This window comes from Dreissena polymorpha, chromosome 11 (genome assembly GCF_020536995.1).
Source record: "Dreissena polymorpha isolate Duluth1 chromosome 11, UMN_Dpol_1.0, whole genome shotgun sequence".
NCBI lineage: Eukaryota > Metazoa > Mollusca > Bivalvia > Myida > Dreissenidae > Dreissena > Dreissena polymorpha.
The window spans coordinates 49,335,286-49,358,617 of NC_068365.1; the positions used below are offsets into that span (position 1 = coordinate 49,335,286).

The 23,332-nt window shown below is 33.9% G+C and overlaps 2 protein-coding genes across 3 annotated transcripts in view; one reads left to right on the forward strand and one right to left on the reverse strand.

The window, feature by feature from the left end:
* The window catches only part of LOC127850248 (monocarboxylate transporter 13-like), a 37,307-nt gene extending 35,385 nt beyond the window's left edge, over window positions 1-1,922 (reverse strand). The window contains exon 1 of one of the 2 annotated variants that reach the window (XM_052383127.1): window positions 1,682-1,922. The gene's annotated coding sequence lies outside the window, so the exon portion shown is untranslated. Of the gene's footprint in view, window positions 1-1,020; window positions 1,124-1,681 lie in introns of those variants that run through there. The other variant, XM_052383128.1, reaches the window with a different exon arrangement.
* An 849-nt stretch (window positions 1,923-2,771) lies between these two features.
* On the forward strand, window positions 2,772-13,260 carry LOC127849825 (uncharacterized). The gene is made up of 6 exons (XM_052382576.1): window positions 2,772-2,790; window positions 4,302-4,429; window positions 6,097-6,220; window positions 11,946-12,280; window positions 12,530-12,689; window positions 13,058-13,260. The coding sequence occupies exons 1-6, from the start codon at window positions 2,772-2,774 to the stop codon at window positions 13,138-13,140; spliced, it is 849 nt and encodes a 282-aa protein (XP_052238536.1). The 3' UTR covers window positions 13,141-13,260.
* Window positions 13,261-23,332: the final 10,072 nt, after the last annotated feature.

A 23,332-nucleotide genomic window follows, 5' to 3' on the forward strand; every position in this document is an offset into this window, starting at 1 on the left:
CAAGCAGCCTGGTAATACATGTATACAAATCTGATTTGATATTGATTATGAATGTTAAGCAATCAAAGGAAATCAAACCAATATGTACATGCAGACATATTTACCTCTATAATGTTAGAAAGGGGTCATTACACGAGTGGCCTATAGATGATTAAACAATTCCATATGTTTCATTAACATTTAAACTAGCAAATCACTATATGCAATTATGTTAATTAAATAGGATTGATTTGATATGCTAAGTAGTGAAATTATATGCTATGATATATCACATCACGTCACGTCATGTCGCATAACATAAAATTTCATAACATAACATAACATAACGTAACATAATATTACATAACATAACATAATATAATATACATAACGTAACATAACATAACATAACATAATATAATATAATATAATATAATATAACATAACATACGTAACATAACATAACATAACATGACATGACATAACATAACATAACATAACATAACATAACATAACATAACATAACATAACATAACATAACATAACATAACATAACATAACATAACATAACATAACATAATATAACATAGCATACATAACATAACGTAACGTAACGCAACGTAACGTTTGGTTTCTTTACGTTACGTTACGTTACGTTGCATTGCATTACATTACATTAGGGAAATGGAATTATTGACACGTAAACAAGGTGGGTAACATGTAAAAATAAAAACACCGACTACCCCTGCTCATAAAACAGAAGTTAATTATAAGACAAACCAATTGATGAACCACAATTGACAATCCAGCTTACAGGAGATCCATCGGAAGACACGAGATTAACACTATTTACCAAATACCGATTAATAATGAGATATTTTAGGACCTTTTGCAATTATTTAAACAAACAAAACAACCCTAAAATTAATCTTTCATATAATAAAAAAATAATACCTGTCATATAATACATCCTTACACACAAGGTTAAGTTCAAGCAGTCATGATTTGTTTGTCCGCTTTGTAGGTAAACGTTTTACTTACTTGCTATACACAATACAAAAGATCGATCAACTTAACTGTTGCTGTCAAAAACATTCGTTCTACATTTGGCAAGACACAAAGTTTACCGTTTTTTACACTGGAGGTATTAGTTAAGAAGCCGCGTATTTTTGTTGAATATTTTACTTCACCAAACGAAAACACAAAGATCGTCGTATGCGCTTCAGTTATTCTATATGGTTATTGAATGACATGAATCATTTGCACCGTTTTGCATGTTCAAACGCATAATGCTAAGTCTATTCTAACTGATTGCACCATTTCATGTTAAATGAATAAATTATTTTGCTTACTCTAATTTTAGTAAACAATGGACATTGGTGACATAAACAGTTATCTATATAATAAGTAAGTAACTTAACACAAACGCGAGCCACATGACATCCGTTTATACCACGTAAATTATCGAAATCAAAGTATTAAAAAATACCTTTTAATCACTATCTAAAAAAATATTGTATTTCGGCTTGGAAACTTTATGTACAAAAGCATGCTATAACACACACTCTCAACAATTTTCCACTATAAAATATTTTAATTCGTTGATGTGCTTTTGAATTTTTCGGCTACAAAACCATTTATATCATACAACACATTTGTATATGTAAAACATCGTAACTTCGAAAGAGGAAGTCGTCCCTACCTCGTTCAGTTAGACCTTTATGTCTCAATTACGTCAACGCGAGTAACGAATCCATTTTTAAAAATAAATCGAATAATCAAATTTATTTAACATAAGAGTCACGATCAACATTAAGTCCCCAAAATCCGTATTTGCCGAGATTGGTCGATTTTCGAACAAAAATAGCTGTCGTATTGGTATTGCCATCTCTAAATTCTGCAGTTTTATTTTATCTCAGTAATAATTGGTTTCCATAGTAACGTGACGTTTTAAAGCACAAAATAACATGAATATATGCTGCCAATTATACCGCCTCTTTTTCTCTCTATGGCGGCATCATAATGTCGTCTGCTAATAATTTACAGGGTATTGCTGAACGTCTGATCCACTATTCTACATAGCTCAATGGCGACAACGTATACGATTGTAGAACGAACATATTTGTATATTCAAAACTAAGTTTCTGCTACTAAGTCAAATGTTTTTAGTGTAAATACAATTTATTAAATAGCATTGCTCCTTCAAACATATAATTTTATGAGTCATCCGCACAGGCTAATCAGGGACGACACTTTCCGCCTAAATCGGATTTTTGCTAAGAACAGACTTTATTTAAATGAAAAATGTCATAAAAGCGGAAGTGTCGTCCCTGATTAGCCTGTGCGGATTGCACAGGCTAATCTGGGACGAAACTTTATGCACATGCAGTATGCCCAGTTTTCTCAGAACACGACTCATTTAGTCTTAGATTTAGTTATATGACCCATGTTTCTTGTTTTCGCAGTTACTGCATTAGAATGTCATCGACATCTCTATTGTGACCATCACACATGCAATTGTGTATGTTTTCAATATGACGTAAATATAAACATTTTCCACCAATTTATTTTACGGGCTAGTCTCTATTTTTTATTATCACAGTTGTAGGACACATTTGTGATGTATCAAAGAGAAAATTATTAATGCTTTTGTTTTAAAGATCAGATGTTCTTTTTTTCATACGCTTAATGGTAAACAAGGCATGATTATTAAAAAAAGCAGACATTCGAGATAAAAATGGCAAGCAAGCTTAAAGTACACTTTAAACAACATTTTCCCACTCCGAAAAAAGATGACTTTTCCTGATCAAAGTAAGTAAACGGTCCAGTTATAACAGTTTCAATGTGTGTGTCAACAATGAAAAATGTATGGTTATCTATTTTTTGAAAGCGTGTTTGTGTCTCATTAGCCGAAACCATACAAATATCAAATATCAAAATCTAAACTTATAAGTATAAGCACAGTGTTTTCTCGATAAATCATCTATACCATCTATGACTATAACAGGAAAGTCAACAGAAAACACTGTTCTTTGATTTAATATGATTTCATCCATGTGACCTGTTTCCTTATTTCCAACTAGAATACCAATATTAACGAGAAACAATGACTAAGGTTACTTTTGGTATATTCAACAAAATGAAATAACGTATGAAGTTCGCGGTTCTGACGCCACATGCACATATCACATACACGGATTATGTGTCGCGGGCGTTCCTTCTTTTAAATTTAAATACTATAAGTAGTATTGGGCTGACCTTTTCCATACACTAACAATTGCAGTTTCAATAACAGTAAGGAACGCATCCAGTTCGACTGGTCTTGCTGGTGTCCATTGAAATTAATTTGTAAACGTCTCTCAAACCAATTCAACTGAGTACGAGTCTTATTTTGCGAATACCATCACAAGGTTTGTCTTTGACGATACCTAAAACTTCGTTCGCATCAGCAATAACTTGCGGGCATGTTTTACAATTCAAATATGACATTCATTTTCGGACTATTATAATAATATCGTAGCTAATATATTTTTAAGAACATGTTTGTACGAAACGTTAAATACCACGCATTTTAATATAACATAACATACGTAACGCATGCGCACACGTTGGTTTCAAACGTGTATTGAAGCTTTGCATCTTCCGGTGTGTAGTAGCTAACCTAAAAGAATAAATGAAGCGTCCGTAGTATGTTCTTGCCAAACACGCTGCAACCATAGAGGAAAACGTACAGAGCTTTGCTTTCATACGTATTAAGAAGATAATTAAATGTATGCAAATTACGTAGATGTAATACCGTTATATAATTCTGTGCCTAAATTTGTACCATAGTGTTCTGATTGGCTGTATAGTATACATCCTAGTGCACTGATTGGATGTACTTTATGCACCAATTCACCTATCTCGGCATCATTCTGGACAACCAGGGAGGAACGGATGCAGATGTCAGAACCCGCATCGGTAAAGCACGAGTAGTCTTCCATCAGCTGAAGAACATCTTGGGATACAGTTCAGCCCCGATACACCAGCAAGATAAGGTTCTTCAATACCATCGTGAAGCCTATACTCCCCCATGGAGCAAAGACCTATGGAACCACTGTCACTACCATAAAGAAAATCCATGTCTTCATCAACACTTGCCTCAGGAAGATCCTCAAGATCCACTGGCCAGACAAGATCTCCAACGAAGATTTATTGAGAAGAAAAAAAGCAGCGACCAGTTGAAGAAGATGTCCTTCAGAGACGTTGGCGGCGGATATGCCACACCCTACGCAAACCTGCATCTTATACGACAAGGCAATCTCTAACATGGAACCCCAAAGGGAAAAGGACGAGAGGGCGGCCTAGAAATATTTGGCACCGGGACCTGGTTGCAGATGCTAAGCAGATGGGCAAAACATGGGGGCAGCTTGAGGGACTCGCACTGAGTCGAGACGCCTGGAGGAAGCTGGTTGGCGGCCTTTGTCCCAGATGGGACCACAGGCGAAGATGATATGAAATGATACACCATAGTGTTGCTTTCATGAACAGGAAACACCGTAAGGCACTTATTTTAGGAACATCATATATCCTAGTGCAATGATGGGAATACAATCTTGTGCAATGATTTCTGTTTACAGTATAAAACCTAATCTAATGATCGGATGTACAGTATAAATCGTAATGCACTGATTGGATATACATTATACAGTTATACCATTGTGCAATTTATGGGAATACAGCGGTACCTTGTGTACTGATTGGATGTACAGTATATAACCAAGTGCAATGATTAGATGTACATTATTCAACCTAGTGCAATGATTGAATTACAGTATACCACTTAGTGCAATCATTTGATTACAATAAACAACTGAGAGAAATGATTGGATTACATTATACAATCAAGTGCAATGATTGGATTACAGTATACAACCTAGTGCAATGATTGGATTACAATAAACAAGTCAGTTTAATGATTGGGCTACATTATACAACTAAGTGCAATGATTGGATTACAGTATACACCATAGTGCAATGATTGGGTTACAATAAACAACTAAGATAACTGATTGGATTACAGTATACAACCAAGGGCAATTATTTGATTATGGTATACAACCTAGTGCCATGATTGGATTACAATGAACAACTAAGTGAAATGATTGGATTACAGTATAGAACCTAGTGCAATTATTGGATTACAGTATATAACGTAGAGCAATGATTGGATTACATTATGCAACGTTGTGCAATGATTAGAATACAGTATACAGCGTAGTGCAATGATTGAATTATAGTATAGAGCCTAGTACAATGATTGGATTACAGTATACAACCAAGTGCAATGATTGGATTACAGTATACAACGTGGTGCAATGATTGGCTTACAATAAACAACTAAGTGAAACGATTGGACTACAGTATACAACCAATGGCAAATATTTGATTATAGTATACAACCTAGTGCAATGATTGGATTACAATAAACAACTAAGTTAAATGATCGGAATACAGTATATAACCTAGTGCAATGATTGGATTACAGTATACATCCTAGTGCAATGATTTGATTACATTATACAACGAATTGTAATGATGTGATTACATTATAGAGCCTAGTACAATGAGTCGATTACAGTATACAACCTAGTGCAATGATTGGTTGACAGTATACATCATAGTGCACTGATGTGATGTATAGCATATTGCATTCATTTGGTGTACAGTATACACTCTTGTGCATTGATTTCATGTACAATAACCATGTGCAGCATAATGCCTTTTATACTGGTTAGATGTATTGGTAGCCGCATAATAATATGCCATTAATTATTTGCAATAAAAATACATGAAAAACATTTATTACATTATATACAAACTGTTTGCTAAGTTGTAATAGGTTGAAATAATTGGTTAAAATTACATTTGCGTTCAATTGTAATACAATCGACCTAAGTGTTGACGATATCAAGGGCGGACACAGGATTTCGGTTGAGAGGAAGACGGAGTATTAAACAATCATCAACCGTTCAAAAACGCGAAAAGCTGCACCATAAAACTTGTAACAGTGTATTATTGTTATATCCATTGACGCACAGCTAGCCAAAGCCATAATGTAAACTTCATTTATAATAGGAACGGCGTTTGGATGTTCTTTTAACGATTGGCAACCATTCGAGACGTTCTGGGTCCCGCAACCTCCGCACGTGCCACAGAAAGCTGCACAAAGATAATGATCGGAAGAGTTCTCATAATGAAGGTATAAGTTACGATATTATGCCGATCGTCTAGTGAAAGATGATAAATCGTCTTCAAAGACAACTTTTCTCGACTGAATGAACGCCGAACCAAGCGATGGAAATCCCGAGCTATTAAAACACAAACAAAAGCAACTTCATCTGATTCACTCTGATTCATACAACAATGGAGAGTGATAAAAAAGTATTACCTTTAAACAATATTCTATTTTTTGAAGGGTGCGAGAAGGGTAAGAGGCGAACGTCGTATCCATTATATATCTGCGTATGATTGTGTTTAAGAATGTGTTATTAAATAGTTTATTAATACCGTTAGAGTATATATTAGTTAACGCAACCTTTAATCGTTCAAAAGATCAACAGACCGGCAAGCGTCTAATGGAAGGCGTGGATCACTACTTCGGAACGGCACGACATATAATTCCACAATCGTGACAGTTGTATCGATTATTCCTCCTAGCGAGTCTTGTAACTTAGCTTGATCGATAACCACCGGCATTGGCGCAGCGCTGTAAACAGTTAATGGTAATATGTTGTAGCTGTTATTTTGGGATGACACAGTTGCTATATTTGTCGAAACAAGTGTATTGTGTTGCCCTTGTACTCGAATGTTCAACAAGTCACGTAGGATGCAATGCTTTGATTTCATACAATAGAATTGCACTTTGCCAAGTAACCTACGTTTGTTAGTTTGGATGGAATATTCACAGTTTTCGGCAGTATTTTTCTTTTATCACTGCGATTAGTTTACCAACACACACGTTTCCGGGATAAGCTGATTTACCAATACTCAGTGCATATACTTAATCCATATTAACTGACTACGGCCTTACTTGACTCAAAGACAGAGGCAGAAAAGCCGTTTGTGTTGCCAAATCCCACACAAGTTGGTTTTTCGGATCGAGGACCGAACCCGCGATCGTCGTATTTGTAGTCTATACGTCAACAAACTGAACTAGCCGGTTCGATGAGTTACACACTTTCGTTATACGCACGTTTATAATATCACTACATTTTTACCACAATACAAATTCTAGCATACATTCAATGTCTACTGTATAATATACGCTGCTAATGAGGCTACTGTTTATTTACATTTGTGTGTTTGTAATTAGTTCTGGGCTAAATGCAAGGTTCAAAAAGCATTTTTTACCTGTACAAATCCCCCATACTGTGCATATTCCGTTTTGGGCGGTTATACCAGCCGTAATCATGTTTATGCTTAATGCTGTTTCATTTTTTATCCTCTATTTTAAAGTCAAATGGTATTTTTTATTTGAGTAACATACTTGCGGATGTTAACAAGGCATTCGCCCCTGGAGTTCCATAATTCTATACTTGATTTGAAAGACACATAGAGCAATATAGAACTTCTTTGTGGTGACTGAGTTTTCGTTTTTTCAGCACAGACAAAAGAAAGAGTGGAACTGTGTGGCATATTGTTAATAGAAGAGTATAGTACAGTTTGTAAATATCCGGATTAAAAACAACCATATATCTAAAAAGATGATCACACAAAACACTGTGTTTAAACTTTCGTGTTTGCTCATAACTTTTAACGGAAAACACTAACTTGTTTTCATTTTGCCCATTGAAAACAAACCGCCTGTCGAGATAAAACTTATTATATGAGTTTGAGTAATTTGCCAGTATGGGGAGGGAACACGGTTTTGATTGTACACACATTATTGTACAGTTTTAAATAATTTGGAAATGATAAAATACGCGTTACCAACATCAAAATTTTCATACACATGATAATGCAACTAAACCGAATTAAAAATGAATATATATCCAGCCTTTTACTGTGGGTTTTTAGTATTTTTCAATGGGATGTCTGCTTCTTGATGAATGTATGGATTACTATTTATTAAAAATGTATACACAAGCCTAGGAATACTATTGTAAGCAAGCATACACTTTTTATTTGCGAAATTGAAATACAGAACAATCATGTACACTCAATGTAGCATCTTTCTTTGACGTAAGTATTGTCACATTTATTGTGACGTTCATATCATTATGCACACACTAGGATGTGAAGTTACTGCATGTGACCAAGAATTGTATCAAGCAGTTGAACTATTGGTTGCGTGAAGAAAAAGAGGTTAAACTTGCAGCAGTCATACTTGGTATGTAAATCAAAAAGCAGAAATAATGTTGATAAAAAAACCCTCAAATAATAAAAATAAAGGTCATTGAAATATAAAATTTTCTTACATAAAGTTAAAATGTGAAGAGCCAAATAGGATACATCGAATTTAGAACAGTCTTAAGTTTCGTATTTTTGCAAAATAAAAAAACATTTATTCATGTTGTTCAATTTCGAATTCCACTGCATTTTTATGGTTATCATTTTCCTTTAAACGATTAATTTCAAGGTAAAACAAAGGTTTTTGATACCATTGTTAAAAATTGTATTACTGAAGAGTATTGCCATCTTACACAAACAGTCTAAACGTGACAATTTTTTACAAGTCTCCATTTGCATATTCTTGTAAGCACAAAGTGATTATGTTAGCGCACAGTGATTATGTATCAAGTTCATGTCATTAACATTGTACATTACATGCTGCATTTAAAAGGGAAAGATCAAAATGGCTTTAAATGAGTTATCGTGCGTGGCGTTGACATAAACAACCACATAATTGTATTTTAAGATTTTATAAACATAGTAACAGTAGGAAAAAAATGTTCACGAAAGATCCTACGCGTCTTGATAACTGGAGCAAACTCATTGAAATCTCCAGAATAGACCAATTAAGAAAAACAAAGATTGAATAAATAAATATGATTACATAAGTAGTTGTCAACAATACTTGTCCATAATTGTCAATTTTATACTGTTTGTGTAAGATGGCATATATACTAAATAGTATTATATATCCATTGGTTACAACACTTTACATGTCGTGTATCAGTTTAGCAGTTTAACATATATTGTACTTTGTTTGAAATAATTTAAAAGTGTTTTGATTGGTATACGCTTGGTGCCTTATTTTCATTGATGAGCGTAGCTGCTTTATACAGATCATTACTAAATTATAATAGTATAAATCTCACATGAGCTAATGAATATACATCATTTTAGCAGTTCATGGTATAGTGCAGTCAATCTTGTATAAGTAGAAAACTTCAGCGTTGTTTTCCTTCTACCATAATGGTACGTGAAACAATAACATGTTAAGCTTTTTTATGTGATCATTTAGATCCAACATTATAAATACAGTTTAAGTATCAGTGTTTAAACAATATTATAAAAACGTATAAAATACTTGTGCTTTAAAACTAGCTCATGTTTAAAAGATATTGAAAACATCATGCGACCTTACTTTCAATGAAATGTACCTTCAAACAAATTTGACCAACAATTTAATCAAATTCTGATTATTTGTTCAAGTGTTAGTAAATATTTGCTGCGTGTCCATTTATTGAACAGTTGTTATTATTGACTTCGATGATAAACTGACTAGACGTTTTTCTACTGACCTGTATTTTCACACTGTCTATGCGTTTTAATATATATTGATACAAGATAAAAAAACTGCTACGAAAATTACTACTATCATAGAAGGCAGTAAGCCCCCTTACAACGCCTTTGAACGATAAAAAAAGATTTGTCAGACTCGTACCATGAAATGCTTGCATGACGTTTACTTGAATATTTTTGTATCAAGTGATCTGAATAAAGGAGCATTTTACTAAACAGATAATTACATAATACATCAGGTTATTTGTCAACGAATATTACAACAAAAGTATACACATTTATATACAACAAAACATGGGTCAATCATAATACATATATCGTTTGTGAATGTAATAACCTTACTTGTATAAAGCTGTTATGCATTTAACGCTTATGTTACACACATATTAGTTATTACACATATTCGACTATTCTTTTTTTAAAGTTCTGGCGAGTTATATCTCACCAGTTAGGGGACAAGTTGGTCGCGGAATTGTTTCAAGACGACATGCCTTCGAGTTTTCTTCAACAAAGACACGACGTTTACACGAAATATAATATGTACGGTAATAACGAGTGCAGCCGAAATGCATACGACATTCGTTCGATATCGTTCACAAATGCGATGACTTAGATAATATAAGAGTGCGGACTAGCAGCAAACTCAGTTTATGTCGCACAAATCTAATATGCAGCGAAACGCTTCAACAAGGAAAGCCATGTTTGAGGAGTGTGTTCGAGATTGCGCAAGAGTCATTAGACATGTCTTCGACGCGTGTACCAGAGGAAAAGTCACCAAGCGAGTTCTGACGACATAAGAAGACATCAGTATGACAAACAACAACATGAAACCATCGAACGAAACATCAGGCAATAAAACACTAAACGTTCCCGGATGTTTTTACATACATTTGCATACTTTAGTTTGTTAGTTTCTACGGTTCACAGCATTTAAACACACCTTCAGTTAATTTGTTGGCTGAAAGGCGTGTTTACATCCGCTCGGTATAATAAATGTCCTTATAAACTCGATAGTATTTTTAACAAAACAGTACACATAAAAGACAATGACGCGCGCTATTTACCACATTAATGAAATGAACCACGTAGCTATGGATAAAGAATGTTTTAAATGATGTCACTGAATTTCATATCCGGTTCGCCTTGGCGTATTTATGCATAGAAAACCGTACAGTAGTTACAAACAACTTTTCGTGATTGAAAGAAGTGATGGTGAGTAGTTATTCACTTATGCAGTTTTCTTTTAATTTTGAAATGTTCAGATATACATTCATATGTTTTTGTAATTACTAAATAAAAATATATATTGAAGATGAAGTATTTATTATTAAATTTATTATTCAAAATTCATTAGTTTCTTGTAATCAGAATTTTACAAAGAACTTAACAATAACGAAAAGTATTTCGGTTCATGGACATTGAAAACATTGGACAATCAAATCATCATGTGTATGTCGCCTACAATGTAGTTGATATAAGATGATTCTTTGCTTATCTCGTGCTAAATAAAAAATATACAATTCCAGGTACTGCAAAGATCATTTAACTGTGTAAATTAGTTTAATTTATATTTATCAGATTCTTGAAATACATCACAGCCTTTAGTTTTACACGCGTAAATAAATAAACCGATATATGCTTACAATCAATGATATGATTGGTTGAACATTATAATGAACTGATGCACAAATAAATTGAATTTGTTGTAAAGGTTTACAATTAAAAAAATAATTTGGATATCGATTCAATGTTTCATTTACGCTTATTGCGTTAACACAAAAAAACGATTTCACATGTATAAAGAAAAGAGCTGGATGCACAACTAATAGCCGACCGTTCGCCGTGCTCATCGTGGCGTTTGGATAAGATCACGTGTTCGATCCCCACATGGGCAGCGTTCTTTACATCTTCCCCAAAAGACACCAAGTACTGGTTATAGGCCTAGGAAACGGACTCGAAAGCGTTTCTATAAGCCTGAGGCTTTCGATGCAATCGGGCTATAATAGATAGGTTTAACCCATTTAGGCCTAGCGCCTTAGCAAACAGCGTTGACCCTGATTAGACGCCGCATTATGCGGCGTCTCATCAGGGTCTGCGCTGTTTGGTTAAAGAAATGTTTGTAAGAAATATTCTAAATATAGAAATAAATTTACTAGACATAGCTTATTTTAGAAATAAAATGATACAATTTTGCAGGATGGGAGAGTCCACTAGGCATCAATGGGTTAAACTAATAGCTGACCCGCTTAAACACACGAGGTGTGATTCTGATTCAAATACAAATTTGTTTAATCGAACCAACTGTTCATATCAACTGCAGGCATCGTATCAACTCACCATTTTGGCAACTCTGGCGGCTCTGTTCGCCATATGCGCTGCACAGGGTACCTCGGTCGATCTGAAACTCAGTGGCACAGGAGGTGGCGGCGCCCGCCTTGACGGCGGGATCAACCACGATCTGGGACGCGGCTGGAGCATCGGAGCCAGTGGGTACATCACGAGTGGGGGCGCATACGGGGGCTCCGTCGGGGTCAAATTACGGTTCAGACGTGAAGCTGCACATAATTCACAGGTATGTACCTTTATTAATGTTGTTGTTATTTTTCCAACCACACTCAGCATAATGCCATCAGATGTTTGATGATTACTTCTTACAAGCACAGGACTATTTGTTTGTAATGAAGTCATACCATGTACATTCGGACGTTAAGTCGTGTAACGCACATGACACACGAAAAAAATACGCATTTAAATATTGTATTAATTTGTTTTATGTAATGTTTTAATGAGTTTCAATGAGTTGTTTATTTCATGATTTCAGAAGGGGAAATATTTCGACCTTCATGTCCAAGTAGATCAGTGCAATTTTAACCTATATGACGCTAACAGAGATGACGTCATAACAAAGGACGAACTGATCAGCGTGTATGGCGAAACAACGCTGAGTGAAGAGCTGTTTGAAACACTCGACGTTTTGACTGGTAAGTAGGACTTCATTTTCACAATATTTTTTTATCAACAATCGGAGGCGCGTTTTGTATTATTTTTTCGTCGCGTTTTGCCTGTACGCGTTTTTGTGTTTTTGTGTGTTACGAAAATAAAACATTTATTAATAAGGCAATGTTGAGGAACGAAAACGCATAGTTGCTTACAATAAAACGTTATAATCAAATATGAGTTTCTTTACTTACATATAAATGCGTGATTAACTTCAGTGTTAACCGTATATGGCTTGTATGTATCGCTTGCCATCGTATTTTCAGACGTACGCTATCTTAAGATAGCTTGGTTTAAGATACATTTGCTAATCATGGTTATAATTTATTTATATTTCCCTGTTGAATTGCAGGTGACGGGCACATAGAGAGGGCAGAGTTTGACTACATGGTACCTATTGTCGTTGAAAGATGCGATCGACACCAGAAGCAGTGACTGCATCGATGAAATACCAGTTATAAACATTTTACCTCATTTTAACAAGATATTCCAATCATGTGATCTTTTTGAAATATTGTGTCAGCCTTATGGTGCTTACTCTTTATATAGCTTTCTTGAGCTCCTACTCATTATTTCTTTTCCAATAAAATAGTAAAAGAAAATAATCAATTGCAAATTCTATTGAAATAACACAATATTGTAATTAAGTGTATGGTATGAGTATAAGCAACTATTAAACGTTTGGGGTCTTTATGTTACAGCACTACACATAACAAATGACTCATTCGCATTCTCATTTATTCGTGGTCTCGGTCGTGCAACTCTGACAATAAGTTAGTATACAAACGATTATTATAGTAAGTAACGCGTGTGTAACCGCGGATTTATACACATAATTTTTGCTCCCAAAATCATTCACTCCATACACAAATAATTATCGAATAGGAGCAAACTTGCAAATTTTGAATTTTTTATAACGTGTCATACTAGATATCCATCAGTCATTGGTTTTGATTAGGCTATTGATTAGTTCTGGCTACCATAACTTTAAATATCGCTTTTTATGATTTTTGACTGGCGCGACATTAAAGTTATGGACCAACCCCATAAGGAAAGTCAACCAGAAATTCCCGAAAAGTTGACAGTTAACAAAGACCGGTCCAAAACAGCTTTTAAATGCAGTTATTGGCCCAAATAAACAACTAAATTGGCAAGATTGACATTTTTCTCATTTAACTGATATATTTTTCACAAAATACTCTTAAACATTTGAAATTTATATTTTCTGCTCTAACATACTGAGAACAACAGCGATGCGACAGACATTCTCGAAATGCGAATCTCCCGAGATTTCACGCTCATATGACGTTATTTCTATTTTTAGTAACTTACCATGTGCTCTAGTGTTTTCAAATTCAGAATGTCATTTCCCGGCATTTTAAATTACTTTCGCTTGCTTTGTAGACAAATTGTAGTGTAAATACAAACTCAAAGTAAAAAATATTTAAAATTACCTGATTCACTTTGATATCAGTCTTTTTATCCAGCAGACGTAAGTTGTAAATCACAAATATTAGATTTCAGAAAACGAAAGTAATATTTACAATTTCAGCAAAAAATATCAAGGTCGATCCGAAAGTATCCAAATGAAAACTCGTCACGTGACAAAGCGACAATGGCGTCAAAATTGTGAAGTTCAGGCTGATGAGAGTTATTTTCATCTATTGTAAGATGCATTTTAAACATTTGAACCTTAAAATATGCCCCGATGCGGTAATTTATATTCATTCACCAATATATGTAGAAATGTATCCAAGAAAATGAACGGTCTTTGATTTATAGCGTGACATAAATATGTTACTACTCTGGTTGACTTTCGATATGGGGTTCGCTTCAGCGTACAAGTCTGTCAATACTATATAAACTATACGCTGAAGTTTCTTAAGCTAGCTATTGATGCGTTAGGACCGCATTACATCTTCGTGTGTACAGATCTCATAAAATATCCGTAATATCCTTTATTTTAAATCGACTACGCCCATCAATGGAATTTAAAGAAATATTCATGAGGACAAGGCTCAATCTATCGTATAATACACTTAATCAACTACACAGTTTCCAAAACACCAAAAAGAGCTCTAAAACTATTCAATTAGTTTCTTTGAAAGTGACTACAATTAAGACACTCAGAAACGTTTACCTCTGTGTAACAAAAAATTAACTACAGCAGAGAACTCACTCAATGAGTACGTTCCTATATTGGTGCATCTTTTGATTGTGCCTTTCAGTGTCTTCTCGACAGATATGATCATAGAAAATTTACACTTCATAGAAATTAATTAAAAAAAACAAGTTGGACCCTGAATCCTCGTGATTTTAAAAATTGTCTAAATTAAATAAAAAAAACGATTATTCAACAAAGGCGTTTTGATGATAAATTTAACAGTTGCTTGATTCCCAAACGGATCATATGTGATTTACACATATATTTATGCGTTGCATCAAATATCGCATGAAGAAAACCTAGAGAGGCCACGATAACGACATCCTTTTACAAAAGCGAAACATATATTTTGATAAGATTTCCCCAATCGGTTTCTACTCAGTTTATTATAAACGCATAGTCATTAAATGATTAAAACACTGTGTAAAATTATTAGAAAAGTGGTTGATAATATATGTTATAAATTAAAGAAACGTTTACAAAAAAACATACCCTGATTGCTCTCCTGACAACATTGAAAGCCAACCACTCAGGTTTTTACAATTTTCGTTTAACCTTGAATTGCACCATACATATATCTAGAGATAAGTAGGTAATAAACATGTTTCGACAAATTTTATGGATTGTACTTCGGAATAGTATTAAGGTTATTCACCGCCATGGAAACTTGCTGTGTGAGAGCATGGGGACAGCTCACATTGTGACATTTTCATGAGCATATCAATATGATGAAAAAAAAGATCAAGGGAATTTGCAGCTATCAGTTTAATTAAGTAGCCACCTGTGTGTGAAGTGTCTGTATGAAACTCTTTCCTGCAAGCAAGAATAGGCTACCGACATTTGCCAGTTTACTATATATAAAACAGTGTGACTTCAATTTTCAGTAGGAAAGTATCATGGTTTGATATTCCATTTACAAGAGGCAATTATATTTTTAAAGACCCATCATGCAAAAATGGGTCTTATGCATCATGATGCCAGCGTAGCTCCAGCATAGCCTGCGAATCCGCGCACTCTTGTCAGGAATTGCATACTCAGGAAGATACCCAGGAAATACCACGCATCCTTGTGTGTTTTCGATAGAGGAGAGCGTAGCCAATGACTAGACTGTGCAAGTGCGGAAAGCGTAGCCCATGACCAGACTGCGTTAGTGCGCAGGTTGGGCTTGAGCTACGCTGGCCGCATATGCCATAAGACCAATATTCGCATGACGCGGATGAAATGGGGTTATTTGAATGTGCTGAAAAAAAACAACATTAAACGTCATGTGAGGACACATGATTTGATCTCACGTAGTATATTATGTGTATCTACTAACACCATTATGTTTTGATATACGTGAACTTCATAACAAACATGCAACTATTTAGTGAAAAAAGAATACACGATTACCTAAAACATAATTTTTAATTTAATTTCTAAAAAAAAAAAACGATACTTATTTTATCGTTTTTAAAACATTTTTTTGAAAAAGCAAAAGGTGCCTTTTTTGCATTTTCTTATAATTGACCCGTGTGACACAGTGACCTTGTATGATAAAATCATTGAAGTAAGCTTGTATACTTATTTGCATCTTATTGTATTTAATTTAAATTTGTGTTGTTCAACTATCGTGAAATCGAACTCCGCGACGTGAGACCGCAAATAAAACTCATCAGTGTATTATAAGTAACACATGACCATTATATCTTAATATATATACTAAAACTGATAGCAAGTGTGTTCGTTTCTCCTTTTTAAGGATTAAACACTTACAATTTATTTTTCAAAGCATTGCAGAGGTAAAAGCTAAGTTAGAGACGATCTAAGCATACAGCCCGGCTGTTCTTCAAAGGTGTTATAGCGGAGATTCAATTGTGTGATACTAGTATTGTTCAATCAAATAAAACTAAATATATAACATGCATAAAAGTACTTTCACTTTAACATTTATTCAATACAATAAACCATATTTTGAAAAGTCTGAATGAATGCATATGCCAAACTTTTTAAATTCAGCAATATATTCATAGGACATTTCATTCTCCATAAGAAACGAAATCATTGACAGCTTCAGGAACATGTCATGGGCGCAAAGGCAGGCGTACAAATGTCTCTCGGTTGAAGGATATCATATGAATACAATACTAGCTACAGGAGGGAAATTAATTTTACAATTAACTGCTTAACTTTTTGCAGGCCCTTTCGCACGTGCACTATCACTATCATGCAAGAACACACATTACATTCGCAATATTGCGATACTCGCACATATTGATGAACTCCTCAAATCAAGATCTTCAAAATACTAGCTGATTGTAAAGAATATATCTTCTCTTAGTGTAAAATATCTCTACTTGGAACAGAAAAGTTATACAGTAAGAAAACGGCGAAATGTCTGTACACAGGAGACATCACACGACGATGAAAGAATGATTCCATCCGCTTACTAAATGGTTTATAAACAAAATCCAGAATCCAAATGACACTTAGCGGCCTGAACAACATCATCGGCCCCACAACATATAAAAGGACATAAACTAGTCTCACCACATCACAATCTTAGGAAAATAACAATAGAATTCAGCTATTGCTCAATAACCAAGCCGAATCATGAATACGTATACTCGTACAATGCATTACATTTATATTAATAATATGTTCTGCTTACCAGTAATGCTGCTCATATTGGAGGGATTGCATTGGGGCCCAGCGACCTGTTGCGAAGGGAGAGAGTTCTGTTGCGAAGGGAGAGAGTTCTGTTGCGAAGGGAGAGATTTCTGTTGCGAAGGGAGAGAGTTCTGTTGCGAAGGGAGAGAGTTCTGTTGCGAAGGGAGAAAGTTCCAGTAGACACAGACCTGAGAATGCACCTTTGAGGAGGAGTAGCCGAATCATGACAGGCACTATTATAGGTCATCACTGCAAGTGCATCTTCAGCAGATTTTGTATCTAAACGAAAGTTCTACTTGATGCATTTCAGCGGACTGGGCAGCTCAACTACCTTAGAGTCCAAATTTAAATAATGCCAATAATGTCACAACGTTAAACATGAGGTAATACTGTAATTGGAAATGTTCGATAATTTGTAATTAGTACGTTTTCGACGCATACACAAACCGGAACCGGATCATTTTTGCTTTGATCTCTAAGGGTGACGCTGACTTTTGCGGTAGAGAGGCGCGAATAAAATGCAACATATCGTATGGGGATTTGTTCTACGCTATTTAATAATTGTATGATGAATAACAAAGTTCCAATCCGTACAAACTCGGATTCACGAACGTACCCACATACACTGGTTTTCTATATCGAGCTTTCCGCAAGCGAGTTCGAAATACAAATCTTATCGATTTCATCATATTTATCTTTGTTCGTTAAATGAAAAAATTAAGCGTGTAAGTGTAAGCAAAATTCGAATTGACTACTGACACGAGAACCGAATTTAATAACGTTTGCGCAGCCGCTATGCCCGTTTTACTGATAAAACGTGCTGTAAAACACATATTAATCTACAAACGTGTAATTTATTTCGTTTATAACCCACTTGGCTATTTTTGGAAATTTTCTTCAACAGGTATTTTATGAGTGAGTGAGATACAGTTCTGTACTGCTAAAACCACCAACATCATCGTTCTCAGCTGATGATGTTGGTGGTTTTAGCAGTACAGAACTGTATCTCACTCATGGCTTCGTATGTTATCCGGTGCACGTGAAGTCAATATACGGCCATCGTACAACACTTACGCTTAAGTCTTAGCAGTTGAGTATTATTTGTTATTCCAACGAATTAATTTAAACATTTCTATTGTCAAGTAGAAGCAGCAAATGTTTTTTCTCTACAGATCCAAAACATTGTGTTTATAGCGTTTTATGTTTAATTTGTAGGCTTGGTTCCTTCGTTTCCTTTCGGTCTGGTCAAATCAAACTTTCATATGGAAATTTGACGTATGGAATTAGATGTAATATTATAATATTTTCTGAAAATCCGTAAATTTTTATATATACATGGTTTTGTTGACATTTTCATCAGGAATACTCGGCATCTTCTGCATTTTGTAAAGTGTTTGTTTTGGTATGATCCGTTTTCCCTCTTGTGTATAAGCCATTAAGTCACTTTTGTTTCCGTTTTATTTTTTGTTTTTGGTTACATAGTGTTAGCAAAAGTATTGAAATATATGCTAGTAAATGTGTATAAGGAATATAAGACAAACCAGTTGAGTGCAAGGAATAAATGAATCACTTAAATAGGTTTAGAAAACGACAATAAGGAAGTCATATGTTTTGGATGTTAAATTTGAGGAGCATCGGGTATATTCTACATAAGGCAGTGCGGTTCTTGCAATAATATGATATAAAAACGTATCCTGTTTTTAGAAATTTATTACCTAACTAAGTATTTAATAAATCATAAATAGTGCAGTTATACGCTATATTTAACAGCCATTTCAAATAATACAATATGACATTTTCAGCATTCCTATGTATATTTTTAATTACTAAGTCATATTACATATAACAGCTATCGGTGTTTTACACATTACTACATCGTTCAATACTTCCTCTAAGTAACATCTTTACACAGTATACATATTGTAGCGTAATAGGTGAACATTTGTGGGACATTTTCAAATAGCAAAGACACTTTTGTTCGCGTTTCGACTTTGGTCAAATAACAAAGTTAAACTTATTGACTTACTTCTCAAAGTCACCTGAAAACGTATACATTCTAACACTATAGCGGTCAGTTTTGTTTATGTAAGTTTTTGGTTTGCTAGGATTGAGATCCATTAAAAAATGTAACAATATAAGACTTGAAATATAAAAGCAAACATGACTGCACTAGTAATCCATTTAAAGTCGATATTAACATCCAAAATCGTGTGATTCAAATATCTATTTATGACTAGTTTTACAAAAGAGTATTTCGGTGATTATTAAATCGACCGATTTCATAATTAATCAGTCGTATATCCGTGACCTTCATGTATTTGTTGTGGGTCACACACTTCTAAAGTCCATGAGAAACATATATTTGTTGAAACTATTAAATAATAGACAACCATATGAACACTTTTGGTATATAAAAGTCTCAGTATGTCCTCGTGTAATATGCATGAATGGATTTTCTGCTTTTTCAGATATTTGTTTTACTTTCCGACGGAAGTTTGGAGTTTATATTTGGTCGGAAACAAGCATTACTTTTGACGACAGAATCAAGCATGAATGCTGTCTTCCGACTAGCGATTTTTAAACATTGCGTATGTAATTGTTTTTCGTTTGTATGTATCCCAGTATTTCCTGAGCTAATGGTATACGAATGTCTTTAATCGGACGGATTATCAATCCTCAGAAAATAATATAACAACTACATGTACATTTTGCATTTATACATATGTTCAATGCATAAATCACAGAATATTAAGCAAGAGACTAAATCCGATGTTGAGTTTAATTATATCAAATATTATGCTTCATTAGAAGGTCCTAATCTTAACTTGTTTCACAGTTATTTTATTTAAACACTTGAAATTAATTTTGAGTCGTAAAATCATAATTGTCCAATCATTCTGTTTAAAAATCAATATCTTTATCTTTAGAGATAATACCTTTTCATGAAAAAATCACATGACAATTTTCATTCGACACCTTCGCAAGTTATAAACAAACCGATGAACATGTTATGTTTTTCAAAACCATATTTATGGACTGTATGGTTCACAGAAGAAATGTTTATGAATAAGCAAGCGGAACTCAAACGATTGTTTACAAGCTTTAAATAATGCATAAGACAACACAGTGTCAGGTACTTATGAAATAGTTATTCATTTTCATATGAAAGTAATCGCAAGTGTAGGAACATTCGAACTTGACAGCTGAATAGTTGATGTAGTTTTGCGAAAGTCAGGTTGTAGTAATAATATGAAAGTCAGGTTGTAGCTATAATATGAAAGTCAGGTTGTAGCTATATAATGAAAGTCAGGTTGTAGCTATATTATGAAAGTCAGGTTGTAGCTATAATATGAAAGTCAGGTTGTAGCTATAATATGAAAGTCAGGTTGTAGCTATAATATGAATGTCAGGTTGTAGCTATAATATGAAAGTCAGGTTGTAGCTATAATATGAAAGTCAGGTTGTAGCTATAATATGAAAGTCAGGTTGTAGCTATAATATGAAAGTCAGGTTGTAGCTATAATATGAAAGTCAGGTTTTAGCTATAATATGAAAGTCAGGTTGTAGCTATAATATGAAAGTCAGGTTGTAGCTATAATATGAAAGTCAGGTTGTAGCTATAATATGAAAGTCAGGTTGTAGCTATAATATGAAAGTCAGGTTGTAGCTATAATATGAAAGTCAGGTTTTAGCTATAATAGGAAAGTCAGGTTTTAGCTATAATATGAAAGTCAGGTTGTAGCTATAATATGAAAGTCAGGTTGTAGCTATAATATGAAAGTCAGGTTGTAGCTATAATATGAAAGTCAGGTTGTAGCTATAATATGAAAGTCAGGTTGTAGCTATAATATGAGAGTCAGGTTGTAGCTATAATATGAAAGTCAGGTTGTAGCTATAATATGAAAGTCAGGTTGAAGCTATAATATGAAAGTCAGGTAGTAGCTATATTATGAAAGTCAGGTTGTAGCTATATTATGAGCTATAATATGAAATACTCTGATACCTCGAACGTTTAGAACAAATCGACGCATGCAAAGTGGATTCTTTTTTTGCGTCTTACTTTTTTTAAACTATTTATATTCATCTTTGAAAAATACATTCACATACAAATACATAAGCAATGCCAAGATTTACTTCAAAAAGCAAGAAGGATAAATATTTCCATTTTGTTTTGTTTTTAAGCCAGATACAAGTTTGAATTATCGTTTATGAACACCGACTTATTAATCACTCCTGTTGTGTAATAAAATCTATTCATTTAAGTGTAAGATTTCGCATTTTTAGTCCCTTTTTATCCCATAGATCGTATAATTAATTATATTCGCTTTCTCTACAATTTGCATATTGTAAACATACATGAGTGTTATACACACATATATATACATGTTAAAAATAGCTGTTATTTTCAATATGCACGTCTTTATAGTTGCATATTCCTTTCATTGTTAATTCAAAATTTATATCGCTGAAAACTGTAAATTTATATGCCTGTATGTCGTTGAACATTGCTGATTATATTGTTGATTTGTTTGTTATTTGTATATGTACGCATGGCCTTCAAGCTTAATGTATACTAAAATAAAACCATACAGTCATAAACCATTAATTATTGAGTACATAAACACTTGAAAAGAACATTTAAAAAGAGTGCTTCACTTTATTAATCTCAAGCACGTATCAGAATATCTAACCGATATGTTGGGATTTTCTTAAATACCAATGTTCATGACTGTGTTATCGAGACATAATATTCACACAGAAATGATTTCGTTTCAGTACATTGTATACAATGCAAACTCGGAACTGTAAAGATTATGATACATTTTGAATTCGTCGCAAGTTATAGAACGAAATTAACCTTCTATATATGAAGGGTATATAACATTATTATTATTAAATACTTTATGCAGTGACTGTATTGAATAGGCACTTTGTCACACGCCCTTCATATAAAACTAACGGAGGTAAATATCAAGTATCTCCTAATAATTGTTTTCCTATTATTGTTTAATATACATTTTACATTATTACAGCCATTCGGATGGTAACGAGATTTTCGATCCTGAGCATGTCTCTGGCGTTTCGATATCCATCTGTTATTTATATTGTTTTCAAATATTGGCTGAGATCTAAATAAGTATTTGAGAACATGATAAAACATAATTTTGGTTATAATCTCAACTGGCAAAATCAGCCGCAGGCACTTCACTTACATTTGCGTTATGTTTATTTATTATTAATTGAAAACAATGCAACTTTAAAACATAGCGGATAAAATAATTGGACATTCATGAGCACCTGCAAACACTTTTTATGATCAAAAGGCATAAACCGAATTATCTATTTTCAGTTTAAAGCATTCACATAGCACGTCTCGGCGCCGAGTTTAATTCCAGAATGCCGTTCATAATGACTGACACGCGCTTAATATGGGAAATGCAATCATATTAAGGTTACACACAGATTTATGTCATCAGCTAAGAATGTTATCGAAAACAAAAGTAAATAAAGTTGTATAAGAATAACAACTATTCATATAAGCTAATTGTTATGATATAATCAGAATACTGTATTTGTTCTGTTCGTACAGAATTTAAAAGCAACAAAATATAAAACTTAACCAACTAAAAACGTCACTTCAAAAGTAAAATTCGCAAACTCGTACGAAGTTAAATAATAACAATATGAGAAGTAAAACGCATTAACTTACAAGTCTTAATAACTGACCTACTTGCAACATGCCGATTTAGCCGTTTTGCTCCTGAATATTCATACGAGCCATAATGTCTGATTTTGAATTAATGTTATGTTTTT